Here is a 24,414-nt window from a genome sequence, read left to right as displayed (position 1 = left end):
CTTTGAGTGCCTGTGATGCCTCAAGGTGCTGAGTCAGGAGATGGAACCCACACGGCAGTGAACTTTTTCACAGCAAACAAGGTCATGGTACTGCATCATGAAGAAATCTCCGCTTCTATACAAATTATAGCCAATTTTACCCCATGCTCCATTGCATGGATCTCTGTAAGCCTTAATACTTCTACTTCTTTCCCCCCCCGCCTTGTGTTCTCCTTTTTGTGTTTTGAAAATCCTTATTTTTACTGATTCTTTCATAAAAGATTTGATAAAAGCTCAGTAAAGTAGTTGTCAGAGCTTGTGCAGAGCAGTTTCTTTGGGACAGAACACTTTCAAACTCAAGTGACTGCTCTGTCTTTGTAAATGTCTTTCTGTTATTGCTAACTGTAAAATGAAATAGCCACTAAATCTAGAGGCTGTTTCTCTCCTTGCAATAGGCCCCCATTTGTTCTTTCTCAAATGAGGTAATTCAACAGAGTTTCTCCTGCAACCCAGTTTTCTTCATAAAAGCAAAGGGTGAGACTGAAGATGGTTTAAAGCAGTTATGGGATGATGGCCAGGAGTCCACTTAGTTCAGCAGATAACAGTGAGTCTGAATTTAAAGTCATTGAAAGCTGAGGAGGGAAAATCTTAGGTAATGGAAATCTCTTAAGCTTTATTGTAGATGTCTTTTAACAGGGAGTGAGGGAATTGTCCTTCATATGGCAGGCTAATGATTTGGAATCCAGTGAGAGCTGCTGTACTGCTGGTAGGAGCTCTGTGGAAACAAAGTGGTTGGAGGTACCCAGAAGGTCACGGAGCTGGTTTAATGTGCTCTAAAAGTAATGCACTGGGAGAGCTGTGGTGCTGGAGGTGTCACTTGCATAGTTGTGTAAGGTGACAATGCAGAGTAACTCAACCAGAAAGACTTTGAAAGGGAGTAGGCTTATTTTTGAGCTAACTTTCTTCTGCTTATAAATTTCGTATTGCTTTATTTGTGCAGTGTTTTATGCTTTCCTGAACCACTTGGCAGCCCTTCTTGCATAGGGAAATGCTAGAAGCACCCCAGTATTTAAAGTGCACCTGCAGTTGCACAGAAGAGGAAGATAATTAAAGCAGAAAAATAAGCTACTTTTCTGTATAATGCCCCAAAGGCCAGTACCTATCTGATTTTACTCCTTGGAGAAAAAAAGCAGTTCTAGAACCTCACCTTGCTTTCATGAAGTAAAGTTTACCTGTTAAGAGTAAAACTCAGCAGACTGAAATGTCAACAAAGATAACAAGTGTTTATTCTTACACAGGGCATACTGAGCCTTCACCTGAATATGGTGTGTGTATGCATGTGTGGATGGCCCCATATGGCAACAGAATCACTGTTACTGTAGAAAGGTATTAATCACTCTGAGACATAAAACCAGTTTTGCCTTGCTTTTGAATAATCACTGTGTTTCCATGGCAGGAGTGCCACCATTCCAGGCCTGCTCTGTATCTCAAATGTGAAGTCACTGGGATGGTAGCTGGGAACCTCATTGCACATGGCATTAAATCCTGTTAGACTCATGTAGCCTGAGCAAATCTGGAAAGAGTTGAGAGTTTAAAGGAAAGCGTGGATGGGCACAGCACTGAGAAGGGGTGTGATGGCTTGTGTATGTCAGTGGACTGGCAAGAAGGAAGCACTGTGCTGGTCTGAGAGCTGTGTGAGTCTCCTAAATTATTCAGTGGATACTGTTCATTTGGGGACTTTTCAGTTAAAAATACATATTGCCTCAAAACAAAGCTTTATTTTACTTCTTACCTTTATGGGGAGAAATCATAAACTTCTCTTGTTGCAAAACTGAGACCAAAGAGATTGCATTGTTTTAAAAAATGTTTGGATCCCAAGATCAAATTACTTAATACAGCAATGTATAGCCAAGTATCCATTTTCCCCTTCTTTCCATCCCCACATTGACTTCACTGTACTGCAGCTGCTATCTGTGTTTTTGCAGAACTCAAAGGCTGCAGTCTGCTTTGATCATTGTGCCCTCTGAACAAGGATATTGAATAATGAATACTCAAGTTGCTCTCCTCAGCTTGAGCAATCTGACCTTGGGATCAGTGTGATATTGAAAGCAGGCTAGCCTGTGCCTAGTTCTCCAGTTCTCAGTGGCAGGTATAAGCTTCATTGTGAAATGGAAATATTCAGAAGAATTACTTCACAGCTTGGAGCAAGCTCTCTAGTTGAAATCCAGAAGTTTTTCATCTAGAAAAATGTACAGGTGCTCCATTTCACACTCTTCGAGGTGACCTTCCACGTACAACTGCTACAACAGTACACTGACACACACTGAATGTGAGGATCTGCCTGACATTGTGGTATTAAATGCTGCCTGCATCAGTCAGAAACCTGAGGAGGACAGGCAGCTGGTACTCTTGCACCTCGGCTTGACAATGTTTTACCCTTGAGCAAGGTGGTTGCAAAATACTTGCTACTGGTTGCATATTCCCCAATCTCGGTGGTGCTTGAAGAGCACATGGCCTGAAACAGGCTGCACAGCACAAAATGATGGGTGTCTGGAACTAAAGTTGCCCTGCATGCCCTCAGGTAATGGTATTTCAGCTTTTATTTTGGTGTTGTGTAATTAAAAAGCTTCAGTTTGCTTGTCCTCTCTGTATCTGGGTGAGCTTGCCAGCCTCCTGGTCAGCTGCAGAGCTATCTTCACGGCACAGAATATTCAGCAGAAAAGAGGGTCCTTTTTTCCCTGTGGTCCTTTTATGTTGGTTTATACTGCAGTAAGATGCTGCAATGTAATTATCTGGAGGAGATAATGTGAGTGTCAGCTTTTTTGTCAATGCTGTGGTAGTCATTGTTTTTTTGTTTATCACCTTTAACAGCCTAAGTAGCATAAGGGCTCTCCCTACAAAGGCGCTCAGTTTGGTATGTTCTTCTATGTTATTTAATATTTTAGGATGCAATGCTTTTTAAACATAGTCAGCCAAAAGCAATCTTTTATAAAGATCAACAGAGCAGTTATGCAATTTTAATAATAAAAAAAAAAAAAAACAACAAAACAACCCTCCAACCTGTGTCCCTGTAGTGATTTGCATCATCCAGTTTGATGTCTGGATTGTTTCCAGAGAATTTGGTGTATGCTTCTGGTTTTAGTGTGTTGCAGTTTAATGCTGAATTAGCTGTGACAATTTAAAATCATCTGTTTATCTTCCCAGTCTATAGTACAATGAAAACAATGGGAATTCTTACACTGTTCTGTGAGCTGTAAACACTAATGCTGATGAATTTTCATTTGTGCTTAGCTCAGCAAGGACACCAGCAATGAAGAACATTTGTGACAGTGCTTCATGTGACAGCTCTGATGGTAGACTTCTATGATAAGTGCCAGAGCAAAATTAAATTGGGATCATCACTGCAGCTGATGTCTTTTTTTAATGTGTAATAATATTGGAATTGTTTATATTTGCAAACCAGGCACTTAAATTCCACAGTGTTGGAAGTATGAAAAGATGTATTTAAGAATAGAAAATATGTTAATGTGAAACTAATACAGAGGTGTGATTAAATAAGGCACGAACTTTGCTTTGCTTTACTGTTTCAGTGGGGACGAATGAAACGGATATTTTGTCACTCACAGAATCACAAAACATTAGGGGTTGGAAGGGTCCTCGAAAGATCATCTAATCTAACTCCCTGACAGAGCAGGATTAGCTAGAGTAGGCCACGCAGGAATGCATCCAGGCAGGTTTTGCATGTCTCCAGAGAAGAAGACTCCACAACCCCTCTGGGCAGCCTGTTTCAGTGTTTTGTTACCCTCACAGTGAAAAAGTTTTTCCTTACGTTCATGTGGAGCCTCCTGTGCTCCAGCTTTCGCCCTTTGCTCTTGTCCACTTCTCTGACTCAAACTCCTAACTTGCCAATGTACTCTGTGAGCACTGCTATTTAGACTTTTTGAGCTAATAATGACTATTTCAAAAACCTGACCTATGAAAGACTCAGCTTACCTGCACTAAATAATGGACTAGTCTATAGTCTGGAAATACTCTTTGCTTCACCCTAGTTTCCTCAACAGTTCTTTTTGACCTAGTTGCCTTAACAAGAGCATCTTAGTGTTGACTTCAAACCAAAACTAGACACATTCATTTTGAAAGAATAAAGTGGAGTCTAGATCCTAGTTCTAAATCACTGGAGTGCATTAGATCTAAGCCTTTAGAGAATTCACACACATTACAGTGCTTGCTGCATCACTGCTGTAGTAATGGGCAGCACCTTGTAAATATTTTAGAGTATTTTTATCAGTGTTGCTGATTGGAACATTTTGTTACAAAAGGGGTTTGACTGGAGCTTTAATGGGGCCTCTGAGGCCCTAGAGCAAGTCAGGATAAAGGAGGAGTTTGCCTTGGTTGATGAGGACTGGGTTGGATCAGACAAGCAATCTGGACATCCATAAATCCATGGGTCCTGATGGGATTCACCTGTGGGTGCTGAGGAAGTTGGCAGAAGTCATTGCTAGGTCTCTCTCCCTTTGGTAAGTTATGGGGAATAGGAGAGGTGCCTGAGGGCAGGAGGAAAGCAAATGTCACTCCAGTCTTCAAAAAGGGCAGGAAGGAGGACCCAGGTAAGTCTAGACTGGTCAGCCTTATCTCCATCCCCAGAAAGGTGATGGAGAAACCTATCCTTGGTGCTGTCTCTAGGCAGATCAAGGATAGGAAGGTTATTGGGAGCAATCAATATGGTTTTACCAAGGGGAAGTCATATTTAAGCAACCTGATAGCCTTTTCTGAGGGCATAACCAAGTGGATAGATGATGGTAGATGTGGTTTATCTTGATTTCAGTAAAGCATTTGACACTGTCTCCCACAGCATCCTTGCAGCTAAACTGAGGAAGTGTGGTCTGGATGATCAGGTAGTGAGGTGGATGTTGAACTGGCTGAAGGAACAAAGTCAGAGACTTGTGGTTAGAGTCTAGCTGGAGGCCTGTAACTAGTATAGTCCCTCAGGGGTCAGTACTGGGATCAGTACTATTCAGTATATTCATCAATGACCTGGATGAGGGAACAGAGAGCACTGTCAGCAAGTTTGCTGATGACACAAAACTGGGAGGAGTGGCTGACACACCAGAAGGATACTTGGACAGGCTGGAGAGTTGGGCAGGGCGAAATTTAATGAAATACATCAAGGACCAGTGTGTCCTGGTGGACAGGATGACCATGAGCCAGCAATATGCCCTTGTGGCCAAGAAAGCTGATGGCATCCTGGGGTGTATTAGAAGGGTTAGTAGGTTGAAAGAGGTTCTCCTCCCCCTCTACTCTGCCCTGATGAGGCCACATCTGGAATATTGTGTCCAGTTCTGGGCCCCTCAGTTCAAGAAGGATCACAGGGAACTGCTTGAAAAAGTTCAATGCAGAGCCACAAAGATGATTAGGGGAGTGGAACTTCTCCCTTATGGGGAAAGGCTGGGTCTCTTGAGCTTGCAGAAGAGGAGACTGAGGGGTGACCTCATTAATGTTTATAAATATGTGAAGGGCCTGTGTGATGTGTAATGACAGGACAAGGGACAATGGGTGCAATTTGGAGCTTAGGAGATTCCACATAAACTTAAAAAATGGTTTTTGTTCACTGTGGGGGTGACAGAACACTGGAAAAGGCTGCCCAGAGAGGCTGCTGAGCCTCCTCTGGAGACATTCAAAACCTTCCTGGATGTGTTCCTGTGTAACCTGCTCTGGCAGGGGGATTGGACTAAATAATCTTTCAAGGTCCCTTACAAACCCTAACATTATGTGATTCTGTGATAACCATGCCCATTCTGCTAACAGTTTCCTGAAGCATTTAAATTAAGAAGCTTGAGGATGTGTTTTAGATATTTCTGTTTTTCTTCTGAAGTGATAGCTCTGTTCAGAGAAATCTTTCTGGTGTTTCTCTATGAACTAGGACTTTTAAGAGACCTTGGGGGTTTTTTTGGATGGAATGGAGGTGTCTTGACAGTAAGCAAAGTGTAGGCTTTCCATCCTGACACTTCAGTTGTTCCTATCTGTATACTCTTCCCCTAGAGCCAGTGCACTGTAAGTGTCCTAAAAAGCTCCCATCCCTTGTGACAAAGATTCTTCTAATTGCATACAGGCCTCCCTCCCTATTGGGATCCTCTGATTCTCTCCTTGTCTCCTGCAACCTTTCACTCAGTCTTACAGTGGTCCCATGCTTCATAGAATCATAGAATGAATCATAGAATGGTCCAGGCCAGAAGGAACTTCCAGAGGTCATCTTGTCCAATCTTCCTGTAGTCAGCAGGGACATCCTCAACAAGATCAGGTTGCCCAGGGCCTCATCGAGTCTTACCTTGAATATCTCCAGGGAAGGGGCCTCAACCACCTCCCTGGGCAACCTGTTCCAGTGTTTCACCACCCTTATAGTAAAGAACTTCTTCCTGATATCCAATCTAAATCTGTCCTTCTCTAGTTTGAAGCCATTGCCCCTCGTCCTGTCCCTGCAGATCTTTGTAAACAGTCTCTCTCCATCCTTCTTGTAGGCCTCTTTCAAGTACTGGAAGGCTGCTATCAGGTCTCCCTGAAGCTTCCTCTTCTCTAGGCTGAGCAACCCCAGTTCCCTTCAGTCTGTTCTTGTTGCAGAGGTGCTCCAACCCCCTGATTATTTTTGTGGCCATCCTCTGGACCCTCTCCATCAGGTCCATGTCCTTATTATATTGAGGGCTCCAGACCTGTACACAGTACTGCAGGTGAGGTCTCACCAGAGCAAAGTGGTAGAATCACCTCTCTGGATCTGCTGGCAACACGTCTTTTGATGCAGCCCAGGATGTAATTTGCTTTCGTTGTTTTCCCATCTCATTGTGCTTTAAAAAGTCTTCATTTCCAAGCTCACCTCCAGCACTGCTCTAAGCCTCCCAGCCTTCCTGGAGACACTGGGAAGCTCTTTGTCCATAGTGACTGAGAGCAGACTTTTCTTACAGTGCTTTGTTCCTGCCCTCAGCAGCTGCTCAGGGGGAGCATCTGCTGGCTACCAGGACAGCGCAACCACTGTGCAGGAAGGGCTCTGCAACAAGATTTTTAAAGGATGAAGTCTGCTTCAGAATGGTCTGTGGAGGCCAGCAGCAACCCTTCCTGCAGGGAAGGGACATGTTAAATCGTTGCAGAGGAGAAGAAAAGCAGGAGATATTTTATATGAATAAAGTAGTGATGCTTAGTTCTAGTGTTTCTACACCCTTCAGATGTCAGCATAATGATCCCAGATACAGCTATTATCAGCAGTATGTACAAATGGATTTCAGTAATGAGAGAAGGAGATGGTTTGGTTTTGTGTTCAAGCTTTTGTGTTTGGATTTCTCTGCTTGATCCACCTCCATGCTTCTCAGCAGGGTTGTACAGCATGTGTTAGCTGAAAGTAAGAATTCTCTTGCTATCTTGTTTTGAAGGACTCTTGCTTTGCTGTTACCTATGTGTGCATGAGAGCTTACAAAAGCAAAGGTAGTGCTGGCTGCAGTGTAAATTTTGTGCCCTGAAAGCAGTGCTTTAGAATAATCTTAGGGCAAAGCACATGGAGTCCTGAACAAGATTAGGGCCTCATAGTCTGCTTGCACAATGAATAAATGAAAGCTAGGAGTAGCCTTGACTCAGTGTTCAGTGCAGACACAGCTGGAAGAAATAGCAAAGTATAAGAAGTTGGTTTGTCCAAGGTCAGTCCAACTTCCAGTAAAATGCAGCAACACCAGAAAACATTGTCCCCAGCTGTATCAGAACATATTGCCAGGCTAATTCTCCTCCAGTTCTTCTTGAGGAGTAGTTTCAGAGTTGTTATTGAGAAGTGGCCTTTGTGAAAACTTGTCTTTAGCAAATGCACCTGAGAGTCAAATCTCACCTTATGGTCAATTGGAATTGCACTGATGGAGTCTCCATCCTTAGAGGTATTCAAAACCCAGCTGGGCATAGCCTTCTCAAAGGCACTCTACTTTAGCAGAGGGGAATAGACAAGGGTGATCTCCAGAGATCCCATCTAGCTTCAACAGCTTGGATTCTGTGACTCTTTCCCAGTATATCTGCACTATTACCCAGGCTCTCTTCAGTCTTTGAGTTTCCAGAAGCTACACAGAAAAATATCCTCTTATCTCTAAGAGGATATTTTCCCCTTCATGTAAAAGTAGTGGTTCAAAATAAGGGACAAAGCAAGTATTAGGTAGTTGAAATATGTCTACCTGGCATCTGCTAGGTTAAATCTTGCTGGAATCAGTGCTTTCAATATTTAGATTTAAGATGTTTCATTGTCTGATTAATTTGTTTGTATTTTAGAGCAAGTGGTATTTTATGTGGGAGCACACCTACACTAGTTACTGAATACTTGTGCCAGTTCTTATTTGATATCCAGCAGCGTTAAAATTCCTGGTTGTGCCATCTGTTCTTCATCACTCGTCATATGAGCAGTCATATGAATGTATACTCAAACTGTGCCACAAAATAGTCCAAGGAAATGTCAGACAAGAGCAAATATGGAAGGGCCTGTGTACCTAGGCACTGTTACAAGTGCATTATGTAGATGCCATTACAGCATTGTATGGAAGTTAATGGAGTATTACATAATTCTACGGCACAGCACTGGAAGAAAATGATGCACCTGCAGTGAGATGCAAAGAAACTTGTGCTGAAGCTCTTGGAACACCAGCATTCTCACTAATACTCAGAAACAATACTTTTATTCTTTTGTAAGAGTTTCCTCTTTCATATGGTGCCTCAGGCCAGGCTGATGGGAATCACAGTGTAGGATCCTCACATATTGCAGTGGGGCTTTCTCTGAGAATCTTCTAAATGGCTCCCCAGGCTAAGGTAGCAGTAAGGTATAAAGATTTTAAAATCACTTTGCTGAACAAGACACTTATTTTCAGGCTTAACACCACCAATTTGGAACACAGGGAAAAAATTACGGATTTTGATAGAGCTTACAAAGTTTGGAGGTGTAAATATTCAGCGTTGCTCAGATTATCTGTCCATGTGCCTATAGGTGTGGCAGTCTAGCCTGGGTGCCTCCTGTTCCTGCCACACAAGCTACACCTCCAGTGTCCCAAGGGTCCAGCCCAGTAGGTGGACACAGGAAATAGAGTATTTCATACCCATAATATCTTGTTCCCTATAAATCTATCTGCAAAGTCTTTCTCATCCTCTTTCCTTCCTCTCTGCTCCTGTGGGAGATGCTCCCTATCGGGTAATGGTGGGGGAGTACCTCAAGGCCTCTTAGGCCTGGCTAGGCCTAATGCCAGGGGGAGAAGGTGGAGGGGCTGTCTCAGACCTGGCCAGCTGAGACTACCCTAACAGTGTGGGGGGGAAGAAAGAGCCCTGGGGATTCTGGGTACACCCTCAGGTGGGGAAAAAGGAAGTGTTGGGAGGTTTTTGGGTATGCTGTAGGGGACTCTGTATGCTGTGGATTTCTTTTGTCACTATGCTTGTAGCTTTCTGTAAAACACTAATTGCTTTTCCATTTAAACTTCTTATCACATCTGCAATCCATTCTGGTGTGTATCTTCCTTTTGCCCCTGTCAGGGGCAAGAGAGGTTCTACCTGGCCTCAAACTAGGACAATAGGTCAAACTAATCCTTTATATGAGGCCTTCTAAAAATGGCAAAATACTGAAATGTTTTGTTGGGCTGCCTTTGAGGTGTGAGAGTTCTTATTATGATTTAGAATCAATATGTGCTAAATCAAATAGTAGTTGCCTATATTGACCACAAAGACTAAATACAGTTGTTGGGGGAGTGTCCTCTCTTTTTTTTTGACATTTATTTAAATCTTCACACATGATTTGTTGTAGGTTTTGGTTTTGGTTTGGTTTGGGTTTTTTAGTTTATTTTAGGGGGGAGGGTGGGCAGGGGGACTGGGTTGTGCATGATGTGATGGGACTTCTGAACTCTGTTCTAGCAAAACATTGCTCTTGAGCCCTGAACATTCCACTGATACTGTTCTCCTGTTTCAATCACCTGCCTCCCCTCTGCAAAAAAGGGTACACTAAGTGTCACATAAGTTCTTCCTGCTACCTTTTATCCTATATGCTCTTCCAGAAACCTGCCTGTAAGAGGTAAAGGGAAAATAAAGAGTTTCGTCAGGCCATGTAGGGAATGAACTCACTGAAGTACTAAGGGACCTGAGTGTTGTTAAAGCTGATAAGCACAGGAAATTGCTTGGACCTTTCTGGAAAAATTATTACTTCTGTTTTCCAGAGTGACTCTAACACAGTGGTGCACATTTAGCTTCCAAAGCTTGAGTAATCAAGTTTTTCAACTTTTATTTCTAGTGATATTTTAATTTACATTAATTGTTTGGGGTATTTCCTCCCCCCCCATGTTTTATTGATTTAACTATGCTTGCAAATAATTTCAAGCTGTCTGTGGTTCTTAGAATTCTTACAGTCTGTCTTCCCAAATGGCTTGCGTTGGATTCAAACACTCCTATAGTGGAGCTGCTAGACTTGAAGGTGCTGTAAGCTGAGAAAATCATGACATCTAATTTCCTGGCTTGGCTTTTAATTCTAAATAGATGCCAAGAATATGGTTGTGATTTGAATTATAATAGTGAATATAATAGTGAATCTTTTGGGTTTTATTTACAAAGGGAGTTGATGTGTGGTGCATTCAGAGCCCCAGAATTACCCCTTTCTAGAGTGAAAGAGCCTTATCAGAAGTCTATTGAAAATAATGGGAATCTCTCCTCCATGTGATTTCACTTCAGGTCATAAATTGTTCTCTCTTCAGTTCTGCATAAAGGATGTGTTAATAATTGGTAATGAGCCTATGAAGTTTTTGCTTTCATCTTGTACTATACTTTTAGAAACCTACAATCTGCAAACTATCTTTAGCAACACAGTTTCCTCCTTGCATCTTTGAATGGTTTGCTTCTTCAAAGTCACTCTGCAGTGTGGTGTTTATCAGTGTGATTAATTGAGCTTCCTGTAAGAGAAATTAATTCAATTACTTTTAATTAAAAATTAAAGGCTGCTATTCTTTGGAAGTAGTGGTTTCCAAAGCATTGCTGAGAAGTAAGAGGAAAAATTACCTGCATTTATAACATTAGTGTAGAAGGTGTGGGGGGCGATAAATACTACTCCTTATGAAAAACCAACATAGTTAAAATGGAATCCTCTTGTGGCTCTTTCCTCAGCTTGAATGGGTAACTTTTATTGTAGCCCCAGTGTTTTCTGTGTGACCTTAAGGATTTTCCCTATGCAAAATGGTGCAGAATGGTATTAAAGTGGTATTTCAGAACCATCTTGTAAAAGAAATTTGTCAGTGTATAAGTTACACTAGAACAATTACAATTACAATAGAATGGTTGAGCTCTTGCTTAGTTAGATGGTCATTAACCTCTTTCTTTTTCTTCCCTATTTTAGCAACTGAAGGTTCTAAAATACAAGACAAGAAAGTTACTTCAGGACAAAGCAACACTGGAACTAAGCCAGGTATGCCACTCAGCATGCTTCATGTTATAAAGCTGTTTGCTGTAATGCCGTGTGAAAAACATCGGTCTTCTAAGGAAGTGTTAAAATGTTTGAAGCTCTTGGGCCTTTCTTAATATTTCACTCAAAACTGGTATCAATGACTGTCCCTGTTTAGTTAGGCTGGAATCTCTGATTGTTTGCAAAGAAACAAAACTGGGGGGGTGTGAAATCTTATTTTTCCTTAGGAATGAGAGTTGGGAAGTGAGACAGGGCAATAGAAGCCACTGTACTTGTATCTGTGCTTGCATGAGAATTGTCTGCTGTAGGTAGAGACGTGCAGCTTTATATAAATGTGCTTCTGTTCAGACATTTCTTCAGTTATCACAAAGCATGGCATATTCTGTAATATACTCTGTGCAGTGGGCAGAACTTTGCCATTACTTCACCACACCCAATTGGTGCATTGTGTGGATTTAATTCATTGTTTCACTTACACAGTTGAAAGTCTGTAATGTAGTTCTTGATGCTGTCAGTCTGTTCCACTTGCGTGCTTAGGCCAGAAGAACCCTTAAATGTCTAAATTCTGCCTGTACTCAGGCTTCAAATATGCACTTAGTAATGAGCTTGTTTAGATGCCTGAGAAAAGACAGGTGCTTGTGCTGCTGAGGACCAAGCATACTCTCAGCACCCCCTTTTCAGCTCCTTGACAGCTTGGCAGCTCAGTGGCTATTTTGTACTGACAAATTCTTCTCTGTCCCCAAACTGGCACCTTTGGCCTGTGTGCCCAAAAGGAAGCAATCCTAGTGCTGTCTGTGTTCAGATCACACCCTGCATGCTCTGCCAGGCAGTGCAGGGTTCTGCACAAAGTGCAGCATTCATGGTGCCTCTCAGTCAGAAAGGTAGTGGGGAAAAGAGGAGAGAATGGAGGTAATATTACCCACTTCCAGAGCAAAAGCAGAATTCTTGGCAATTAACAGCCTTCAATATCCACATTATCCTGCAGTAGTTTAATCCCAGTTTTAATTTCTCAAGAGGGTGTCTAGCTGCTCCTATGTTCCCTTCATCTGTGCTGGTGTGTAGAAAGGAAAGCAAAATTTCTGGGGCTGGAGAGAGGGAGGATTTAGTTTTACAGGCAGATGGCGAAAGTCCATACTGAAGGGAGAATTTCTGAGAACCTGAATGCTCAGTGTTTGGGTTTTGTTCGTTTTAGTCTTGTTGTGGTGGTTGTTTGTCCTTTAGACTGCATCTGAATTTTGTGTCAAACTGTTTTGGTTAAAAAACAAAAGGGCTTGCAGCAGGAGTGACAGCTGTCACTATAAACAATGTCATTATTGTCTGGAAGGTGTCTACAGGCTGAACAGCTATTTGGAGTCCAATGCAACTCTGAATGTGTGCATGGCAGTATGAAGGGGGCAAGAGAAAGGGAAGAGAGTCTGAAATCCAAGCAATACACCTTTTCGAATGACACTGTAGCTTACATGTCTTTCTCCCCACAGCACCCCTGTGAACTAAAACAAAGTGACTATATCTGGTTTAGTTTCTTTAGTATAAGAAGTTAGCACCCTTGAAGTCAAGGGCAGAAGGGAAGCAGACGTTTGTGAGAAGATATTCAGAGGATCATAGGTGTAAATGAAGAAAAATAGTGTGACTATTAAAGTCACACTGAGCCACAGAAACTGGCTATCTGTAGTAAGTACAGATGACAGTTACTAATTTATCAAAATTAAAACCTAATTTCTATGCTTAAGATTTCAGTAATTATTAGATTTGAAAATCCTGCATTTTTCTTTTGTTAATACAATTAGGGACCAAAAGTGCTGAGTTTCTACCAAACACTATTCATGGATGGCTTCTAAGCTCTCTTAAAAGAACTTGTAGATTTTTTAACATACTCCCAGTAATTGTTGTGAGTTTATGGAAAAATGCAGGTTTCACATGTAGTTTAGAGCCTTAATTTCCATCAGTAGGTGCAATGTTAATTTCTCCTTTATAGAGCTGTGGCATGTTTAATTTCCAGATATTCCTCTCAGGTATAATATTAAGTATTTGTATGTTATGTAAGTGTAGTGAAATGGGTTGCTGAGCATGAGTTCACACTTGCTTCCTCATCACCGGACTGCAGCTTCTACAGCAGCATGTGGGTCTTCCCCACATGCTTTGCATATGCTCAGTTACCAGTTATCTCTGTAACAATGTTTCCCATCTCCTTGTGCGGCAACTCAAAGCTGTTGCCCCATGCCAAACCCAAGCAGAGGAAAATACCAAGTACCTCATGTGTTTGTCCCGGTGTTCCTACTGAGTAAGAGGAAATGCCAGTCCCCCAGGTTTTTGCCTGACCGGTTATTAACGAGCAGAGACATGAGAAATTAAATGAGGAGCAGGTCAGTGAACTTTATTGTTTTGCCACAACTTGAAGCTATGTGCTGAGGGGGTCAGCAAATTAATTGGATTCAGAATGCAATTGTTGGAGGTTGAGCTTTTAGCCAAACTATGAAGGATCATTCTCAAGTCTTAAATGAGACATTTTTATTAGCAGCGTAGATTTGCACCAGTAATGTGTGCATTGGCTTCTAGTAGAGCAAAGGCAGTGCTAGTCTGCTACAAAGGTGTTATGCACATCTTTGTGCCAATATTGATTTACCTCTTTGTGATCCCAGAGGTATGCAAAACAGCTTGAGGTTACTTAAGCTCTGCATATCCTGCAACTTCATGTGAGTTCTTTAGAATTGTTGTAACGTACAGGGGTGTTGGAAGAGAGGCTGTGTGTGTGTGTGTGTGTGTGCACGTGTGAATACTATCAGGTGTGTGATGCAGAAAAAATAATTGGGTGTCTTCAAACAGAATGGCAGAGGACAGCTTTAAAAATTTATTTTATTCCTTCCATTGCTTATAATTAGGAAGTCTTAAGGGAGACCTTTTCAGTTTGATTGTCCACATAACCCTCCTGCCTCTTTGAAGAATTGCCGCTTCTCCCTGACAGGGAGATCTCTCCTCTCAAGAAAGGAGAACAAAACCTGCAGGAGAATAGTACATTGTAAAAGAAGCAGGGGTTTACATTATTCCCCAGTGTCTCATCATTCTCTGTCAACTTGATGTTACATTGACTTTGCTGACAGCCCTTGCAGGGAATGCTTATTTTCCAGGGGAATTCATATTGAATGTGCATTATTCCACTAGCACTAATTACTCATGCTACAGAAATTCATGTTTTGTGAATCTTGTGTGCCAGCCATGAGAGAGAAGGAATATAATTACCCTTTTGACCTGTGTCTGCATGCTGAAGAGACTGCATGCGAGTCGGCACGCTTCCGAACAGCAGGCAAATGTTAACCTGCAGCATACATGGGACCAATCTGCACTGGTGCAGATAGGCTCAGTTTCATAAATGGCAGCACCTTGTGCTGTACAACCAACATTAACAATTTGATCTGCAACTGGGTGGTGGATTACCTTTGTCTTTGCTTAGTGACATTCACTTGTTGCACTTTTCACTGGGGTTGTCATGTTTGACCATTCTTCCTACAAAGTATGTGATGGGTTTTCTTCTCGCAACTATTCCCTTCCATTGCTGTGAACATCATTAATTTGGACTGCAGTCTCTGTCTATTGTTGGGATTATAGTTTTTCACTGATGAGAGTTCTAGAGTAATTTAACTGAAGCTAGTCATCAGTGAATTTGTTCATCCAAGAAATCCTGTCATCCTGATGCAGAAACTTCTGTTACAGTGTGAAAAGCACATTACTTGTTTTACTGTCTCATTCAAATAGCTATTCAAAATCTGCCAAGCACATCCTTACTTCAGGGATTTATTTTTGCAAGCATCTTTATCCTCATTTTAATGACCCTTTGTATTCTTTTGCTACTAAGTTTTCATAGAGATGCAGTCTGTACACAACTGGGCTGCCTTTACACATTTTTACAAAATGCTTGCTTGTGTATTCCCACTGAAGAACAAAAAGGATCTGTTGCCTTGTTTTTATGTGCACTTCCATGGTGACAGTATTCTAGGTAGTTCTTTGTCTTGAAATATTTAAAAACTGAGTTCCCCTCAATACTAAAATAAATTGCATGATTTCTTTATACCCAGAAATCTTCTTATCTCTCCTGTGTGTTTGGTTTTGTTGTTGTTGTTGGGTTTGTGTTTTTTTAACTTATGTTTTCAGTCAAAGCAGCCTTTTTCATTGCTAGTGAAAAAGGTATAATATCAACAGCTTTCCAGGTTTAACAGAGCAGGTTAAGATTGCATAGGAAATTAGTTTTGGCAGCATGCTGAGATGATTTGGTAACTTGGATATTGTTTCCTTTTTGTCTGGAATAGCTCCACTGCTGAGGCTGGAGGTAGGATACTAGCTGTTGAGCATTTTGTTGTCTTCTAGTGAATTCACTGTACAAATAAATGTTTTTCCAACCAAGCCTGAATTCTTCTACAAGGCTGGGCTCCAGCAGATTTGTCATATTATTCTCAGTCTTATTACTGTGATCCAAGTGGCCAGCTGCAGACATTTTAAAATGAATTGTACAGCTAACTTTAAGTCTTCAAGGACAGTTGACTAAACTATCATCTTGCTTTACTGGTTTTACACCAATTCATACATGTGATGCGCTGTCGTAGTGTGTTTGCCCCACAAACATCTGTGGGCATCAGTATCAGGCTCTCTGCAGAAGCTCAACCAGAACTGATGGAGTTTTGATCCAGCTTGTTCTGCTTGGGTACTGAGCTTCTTTAGTCTCATGAAATGGGGCTTAATGGTGTTTTTTTTCAAGACAATACTGGTGGCAAGAGGGTGCTGCATTATAATACAATTTCCTGTGGATGCAGTTTGGAGAGAGGTTATGGAATAAGAGTATCCTGTCAGAATGCTCTTAAGCAGGTATTTTTTTCATAGGTTTGGAAAAAAACCCAAAACTTCTTCCTGTGTTTTCACAGGCAGCTCTCTTGTCTGTGATTCAGAGTTGCAACTTAGTCCATTCTTTGGGAGCACTTGGGGAGGTTTAGGCTGGAGGTTAGGAGGAAGTTTTACACAGAGAGAGTGATTGTCCATTGGAATGGGCTGCCTGCGGAGGTGGTGAGGTTGCCGTTGCTGGGGGTGTTCAGGACAAGGCTTGACAGGATGCTTGGTTGCATGGTTTAGTTGATTAAGTGGTGTTGGATGATGGGTTGGACATGATGATTTTGAAGGTCTCTTCCAACCTGGTTTATTCTGTTCTGTTCTATTCTATTCTGTTCTATTCTATTCTATTCTACTTCAAAACTCAATAATTAGAATGCATTAATACTTCTTTTAATAGTCTCATCCTTTTGGGTTTTTTTTTCATAAGATGTCTGAAAATGTGATCTGTTTTCCAAGTAAAATAACTAGAGGTGTTTAACCTAAATGCTGGTTTATGGTACTGTTTGATTTTATGCTATATATATAATATTTTCTTCCTCCCTCCATTTGTAGATCATCCAACAATACTTAAGGTTGATGACAGGCAACGGCTTGCTAGAGAACGGAGAGAAGAACGAGAAAAACAGCTAGGTAAGGCCTACTCTAAATTGTCTTTTTTGAATGTACTGTCATCTGTCAACATGCATCCAGAAAGCTGATTGTGCTAGCTATGCAATAATGCCTTTTTTAGGTACGTGATTACGCCTTTAAAGTAGATCTTTTAATTAATGCACATCTTGGGATTTGTCACTGCTATACCTTTCACATAACTGTTACTTCTGTGAATCAGAATGAAAAATTGTTTGACTTCTTAACTCATGTAAGAAACTTCACTGTTGTAAATGGAATGTCTACCTTTCAGAATATTTTAGCAATTAATGTTAGACTACTTAACGTTGAATTAGAATTGCAGAATATGTTGCCAGTGCATGGTTTGAATTTTCCTGTGTAAACCTGGGGTTTTCCAGGTAATACCTTTAGTGGGCATCAAATAGATGTGCTCAATATCTTATAAAATATCAACTGTGCATGAGCATGTCTGCACATCTACACCATTAAAGTGAACAGTGAAGGTGAAGATTACTTACCAAGCGACTGGCAATGACAGTATGCTGAGTTGTGGTGGCAAGAGATTTACAGAATTAGGTGAACTCAAATTGATGGCTCTCTGACAACTATTTACATATTTAGCTGCCACAACATTCTGTGACAATTAGGGGGTTGAGAAGCACAGATGTTTCCTCTTATTTCTTTTGCATGTTCATCCTGATTTCTCTGGATGCTGCATTGTACTTATGGCTTGAGAAATAGAAGTTCTTTATTTCTATTTTTTTTTTTAGCTGATGTATGTTTATAGAACTATATCATAACCCAGAAAGCCCTAATTTATTGCCACCTGGGTCTTAATAGTATTAATATGCTTCCTTCTTTACAGCATCCTATAACACTGTGCTAGCCATACATGAATCACTAGGGTTGTTTTGGAGGAGAAAAGTAAAGCTTTGGTTTTGGCTTGCTCAAGTGGATAACATGACAAGATGTTTGCCAGTCCCCAAAAAGCTGCTCCTGAAGCTGAGGTTAGTGGTATACACAGTCTTAGTTTCTTCAGGTTCCAGAGTAAATGAAGGTTAATGGCCCATTTTAATTAATTTGTCATAGATGACACTTCCATGTCTTGAATTTAGTTATTTTTATGGGAGGTTTGATCCTTGTATAGTAAAAATGCTTTATTAAAGTGCAGAGGGATATGCCTTTCCACAGTTAGGTTCTCCTGAACTCTGATTTTTCTAGCTATCAGTGAATGTATTCATTGATTGATAAATATATTTATCAAATAAGCACATTTATTGATAAAAGTATTCACCTGTTACTGGAAGGACAAGACTTCTGTTGGGAAACACCTCATTTTGTGTGTCATATCTTAAAAATAAACATCAGACTGTTGGGTTTTTATAAGTTGATGTGGAACCCCTCATTTTTAAATGGGAGAGTTCTGCATGTCACCATGATGCATAAGCATATTGTGTGTTCTTGCCTAAAGAAGTATTTGAACTAACAAGAAAACTGAAAGTTGCATTGTCTGCTAACATTATGATTTAGGAACTGTCTCTTTAGATGTGTGTTCCAGTACAGCAAAGCAATGATTTTTCATAATAGAATAGAACAGAATAGACCAGGTTGGAGGAGACCTTTGGGATCATCCAACACTAACATCCAACACTATCTAATCAGCTAAACCATGGCACCAAGCACCACATCCAGTCTCTTCCTAAACACCTCCAGTGATGGTGACTCCACCACCTCCCTGGGCAGCCCATTCCAATGACGAATGACTCCCTCAGTGAAGAACTTTCTCCTCACCTCAAGCCTAAACCTCCCCTGGTGCGGCTTGAGACTGTGTCCTCTTGTTCTGGTGCTGGTTGCTAGAGAGAAGAGACCAACCCCTTCCTGGCTACAACCACCTTTCAGGTAGTTGTAGAGGGCAATGAGGTCTCCCCTGAGCCTCCTCTTCTCCAGGCTAAACAACCCCAGCTCCCTCAGCCTCTCCTCATAGGGCTTGTGCTCAAGGCCTCTCACCAGCCTTGTTGCCCTATAGGACTGTGTCCTCTTGTTCTGGTGCTGGTTGCCTGGGAGAAGAGACCAACCCCCACCTGGCTACAACCTCCCCTCAAAAAAAAGAAATAATACCCCTCCTTAGTCAACCTGGTGTGCTTCAGCTCCCCAGGGCTCACCATATTGATACTGGCCTTAGCACGGATGCCCACTTGGCATAGCGCACCGCAGCCCAGAACTCCTGTGCTCAATAGCATGCAAGCTTCTTCTTTTTCCTCTTTTTTCTTTTCTTTTTTTTTTTTTCTTTTAGTGCAGAATCTAGATAATCAGTCAGTCATGTCATGTGAACCGCAGCAAAGAAATGCCTAAGCTGTTTATCTTAAACATCAAGTTGTATAATGTTGTTACATAAATGAGTCTTGCTGAAAATTAGAGTTGGATTTTGTTAATGCTGGGACATCAGCCACACAGCAGTAAAGCGACTGAAGGAATTATTGTTTATCGAATTAAGTTGGATTTAAACTTCATTCCTTTCCTTTCGATTCAGGGGATCTGTCAAGTTTAGCAAAGCCTACATTTTAAGAGGAAGTTGAGCATTTCAGTCATACCTCAATCGACACTATTCTCTGCTCCAAAAAAGAATTGACAGCATCCAGTTGTGTAAGCGCAGAGCTGTAGTAATCTTAACAATTTCAGTTTGTAGTTGCAGCAACTCGAACCACAGGAGCTCACATTATCCATCTTTTCATGAAAATCAAGTTGTTTGACCCTTCTGTTAAGTTTGTGTGGAGCACCAGCTTAATAATGATTGTGCTTATTTATTGGGCAATATTCTGATGTTTCCCCCTTTTTGTTTACTCTCAACCTTTTATTTTGTTCAAGTTCCACTGTGCTGTGGTAGATGTGGCTTTCACTGTGACCACTATACACTCTGCACTCTTGAGGGTTTGCTTGCACCTGGCAGTGGTATTTTATCACATTTTATCACTTACCACACTTGGGTGTCTACCTCTTTTTAATGAGAGTTTAGAGAGTAGGAAAAGTGAGTGCTGTCATTTTTGTTGTCTGCATACATGTAGCATATGTGTAGTGAGGCTGTGAGTATCTGCTGGGTTTGAGGATCACCTTATGCTACTTAATCTGAAAGAACAAAAGGGCTTCTACGAAAATGCCTCTTTCACTGTAATACGTTCTTGTCTAGTTTTAGAACACATAGAAGGCACACAGGGACACATGCTATTTCGGCTAATCACCCCATCAAGAGGGAAGGATTTTTAGTTCCTTCACTGTAGGAAAGACATTGCTTTTAAAATGCCATCCTATCCCATGAAAGGTTAATATTTTTTTTTGCTTTTCTCTGTGCAACTTATGTTTTCCATGATTAATAAGTTGTATTAATTCTTGGGGGTTTTTTGCTTTATTCTTAGGCTTGCAGTCATGTTTAAGTTGTTTTCTTATTCCTTGACCATGTGGTAATGTTTATATTACTTGATGATGTGTACATTCAGGCTTTTAAAAGGTTATTAGGGTAATCTTTCCTTGATTCTATAAATAATGCTTCCAGTGTGTCACTTGCTCTTTAGTAATTGTGTTTTAATTTTGTCCTGTCTTTGTCAGCACTCTTTCCCACAGTGCCTATATACGAAGTTAACATCTGTCCTTTAAAATACAACTATCAGATCTCTCTCTGTGAGACTAACCCTCTTGGCTTGTTCAAGATGGAAATCCCAAGAGGGGTGGTGGTAGGTGAATGTGGCTCTTCTTAGAGCACTGAGTGAAAGCAACTGTCACACTTCTGGCTCCAGCTTGTGTCATAGGCTCCTTTGCATGTGTCATGCTGACTGGCTGTGTTTGGCACTGGAGGCTATGTGAGACACATGTCAGAACTGAGTTATTTGTGAATGCAAACGTTGGTGGCCTGGTCAAACTGGAAAGTTTACTAAAAGCTACTGCTTTTTTCAGTAGGGAGGCTTCACTCTTATCTCTGCCATATTGATCAAATCTGTAGTGGCAAATTAAACAGTACTGAAGAGCATTTCCTGGTGCTGAAACTCAGTTGTTCTTACTATTAAACTCTTATGATGGATCCTGGTAGGATTTGGACTCCAGCCAACTAGCTGTCTCCCCATTCATTCCCAGACAAGGTTTGGGGATTGTCAGGGGAGCCCTATGGGCTTCCCCCATGTGTTGATTGACTACTGGCACCATTTTGCAGGGTGGAAGTTTAGTAGTACAGGTAGAAGTTGGTCCATGCCAGTTAGGCTCTGTACACTTTCCATTTATTGGCATAGACCTGGTTCTCCATAACTGGAAATAAAAATAAAAATATGTTTTTCAACAGGGAAAGTTGCTGGGATTTTAAAATGAGTTTCATTCTGATAGGCTTAAGTAGTGTCCTAACAAAGAGGAAGAGTTGGGAGATTTCTTGGGTTTGCTTTGCAGTCCCTGATTCACCAGAAAAACATTTGAGTCTTACATTTGTGCATGTTTTATCTACACTAATCCTGCTTAAACACTGACCTTTTTTATCACTATTATGATCCTGTCAAATACACATGGTTCATTTACTTTTTGGCACTGGGAGCAAGAGATGGTAATCCTGCCATCTTAGTTAACTCTTCATAAGGAAATGTGTTATTAACCTTGGTTTTTAGAATATGCCTGAAATTCAGGTTGGTGAAATACATTAAACACTTTTAACATGTACAATGCATCAAAATAGTATTGTAAAGATCACATTAAGATATGCACTCCTCTTCCATTTGCAAGTGAGCCTTAGCAAAATCATAGAATTAATAAGGTTGGAAGAGACCTCAAAGATCATCAAGTCGAACCTGTCACCACAGACCTCATGACTACTAAACCATGGCACCAAGTGCCACATTCAATCCCCTCTTGAACACCTCCAGGGATGGTGACTCCACCACCTCCCTGGGCAGCACATTCCAATGGCTAACAACTCTCTCAGTGAAGAACTTTCTCCTCACCTTGAGCCTAAACTTCTCCTGGTGCATCTTGAGACTGTGTCCTCTTGTTCAGGTGTTGGTTGCCTGGGAGAAGAGACCAGGTTGAGACTGTGTCCTCTGAATAAATGGCACATTAATAAAAATTACAATTTTTTTGGTTCCTGTTAGTGAATTCCCTCTGGTTTATTCTCTTTTCTAGCATTTGGTGACAGAACTTTATGAAATATTTCCAGTCAGAAGCCCCACAGAAACCAGCACTCAGTGACTTCAGCATATGAATAATTTGGGGATGTCCTCAGAGGACTTGAGTGTCAGAAGTGCTTATAAGACAGGAAGGCAATTTTTAAGGAAGGTTAGTTTGATGGTTTCTGTGCTGAATATCCCTCCAAGCATGGTTATTGGGGAAAGGTTGGCTTAGAGAATCTAATGTTAACTTCAGCTGTAACCACAGCTCTGAAGTTCACCTTCTAATTCATTCAGTCAGCCATTTTTGTGGAATGTCCCCATTTTTAGGTATGGTGAAAGCATCACTGATCCATTTTTCTGCTAATGTAGCAAGGAGGCAATCACAGTCTCAGACAATGCAGAGCTGGCAGTGAGGAAAGGTGAAACAGCGGTCAGAGGAGAAAGCTGAGGTCAGTGCTGTAAAGTCAGAAAAGATAAAGGCTGGAAAGATTGACAAAGACCATAAGATCTTTACTCAGGTAATCTGTCCATCCAAAGTGAATGCAAAAGGCAGACTGGGAAAGTGTGTTGCTGGAATGATCTGCTTTTACATAGGCAGTAAACCAGAAGGAAAAGTACTAAAGTGGAGACAGCAGAAAGGATAGCAAAAGAGGAGCTGGAGGGACATCTCTTACTTCACATGAATCAAGTAGAGACTTTGACACTTAATGCATGCTTCCCCTTCCCTCACAGGCTAAAACCCCTGCAAAGAAGGGCTTTCTGGCTGTGTGCATGACTGGTGAAAGAAAATACAACATGATTTCCACAAAAGAAATGTGCATGATTGGAAGTTAACATCTCCCACATTACGTCAGTTAATTCTAGTGTAAAATTGATTGCTTTCAGGTCTTACATGTCTCTTAATATTGCAATGTTTCTTTCTTGTTTCCTTTTGATCTGTTATTCACTCCAGAGGTGCCAGAAACACAGCATTGAGTATCTTGCTTTTAATCTAATCCAGCATTACTAGTTTGCAAACAAGAAGGTATTGACAGTATGGTCAGGGCTCAATTTCTAGGCCTTCTTTTTATGCTCTAATTTTGTGTTCTTCCATCACCTGACTGTATTCAAATTTGTAGTTTCTACTAAATAACGAGACAGAACAAGGTCAGGCTGTGACTTCTCTTTGCATTTTCCAGTTTAAATATAAATGTTCCTATGCCATTTAAGCTTTCAACACACAACTACTATTTGAATGGTGACCATGCTTTCTTCGATTCTCACACGCTGTCAGGCAATGTGTGTTATTACAAGGGTGAGAAGTGCATCAAGTTGTTAAGGCTCAGTCCCAGGAAAAAGCATTTTTGCTGGACCATACCCATACTGGGATTTAGCACTAGCTCAGCAATGGGCATAGCTTCTGGAGGAGCTATCATAAAAGCAGGTATTTTACTCTTCCTCATCCTTCAAATTGGCTGCTCTTGCAAGCTGATTGGACATTTGAGAGGTATTTTCTATATCCTGTAGACTCATTCTGCTACCAGCAAGGTGATATATGTGTCTCTATAAAACATGGCTTGCTGTGCTTCTAGAAGTGCACCTATGTATTCAGAACAGGGCTTAATCCTCCTAATTTTCACCTCAGAGGAGGCTTTTTTGACCCTTGAGTAAACTTCCATTTTTACCCTGGAATGCAATTTAGTAATTTCAAAATAAATAAATAAATAAAGTCTGTCTGCAGCAGCAGGGGGGAAAAAATGTCTGCAAATTCATAAATAAGGATATGAGAATGAGATTTAAAAATGCTATTTTAAGATTTTCCCTGAAGTTATCATCATATATCTAAGGACACTGACACATCTCTGTATAGATCTACCTTGTAGATGTCAAAACCAACCCTTAAGGTCATGGAAGAATGTCAGTAGTTCATATAGGAAGCAGTGAAAACAAAGAAGATATTCTCCTTTGATGTTCTAAGAAGAGAAAATGTAGGAATTAATACTTAAAATAACTTAAACTTCCCTATCTGTAGGAAAAGAAATATTAAAATAGATACTACACTTTTTCTCAGAAAACAGATATATCACAAATCATGCTTTTATACACTAGTTAAATACTTGGTCCAAGCCTAAGATTAAAAGCTTCTGCATGTTAACAAATGGGTGTTTATTTTCTGCTGCCTTTTGCCTGTAACTTAAAGATTATGGAAAGAGGTAGCTTCTAAGTTTGTTCAAAATCAGATCCATTTCTGTTGTTGTTATTTAGTCCAGCCAAACACTTCCTTTTACCTTCATTATGCAATCACTGATGTGTGCTTCTGTTATTGAAATGCCTCTCCTTATCACCAAAGTATGATCATTGGCCAGCCTGATCTAGTGTGGGGTGTCCCTGCCCATGGCAGGG

General features: G+C 40.9%; 1 protein-coding gene across 8 annotated transcripts in view; it reads left to right on the top strand.

Annotated features, from left to right (window-relative positions):
• The window catches only part of MAP7 (microtubule associated protein 7), a 138,073-nt gene that overhangs the window by 64,375 nt on the left and 49,284 nt on the right, over window positions 1-24,414 (top strand). For all 8 annotated transcript variants that reach the window (XM_054162633.1, XM_054162632.1, XM_009911389.2 and 5 more), the window contains exons 2-3: window positions 11,348-11,416; window positions 16,841-16,918. In XM_054162633.1, coding sequence (XP_054018608.1) covers window positions 11,348-11,416; window positions 16,841-16,918 — 147 coding nt within the window. The remainder of the gene's footprint in view (window positions 1-11,347; window positions 11,417-16,840; window positions 16,919-24,414) is intronic.

Source organism: Dryobates pubescens, chromosome 6 (assembly GCF_014839835.1).
Source record: "Dryobates pubescens isolate bDryPub1 chromosome 6, bDryPub1.pri, whole genome shotgun sequence".
NCBI lineage: Eukaryota > Metazoa > Chordata > Aves > Piciformes > Picidae > Dryobates > Dryobates pubescens.
This window is presented reverse-complemented; position numbering and strand designations above follow the sequence as displayed.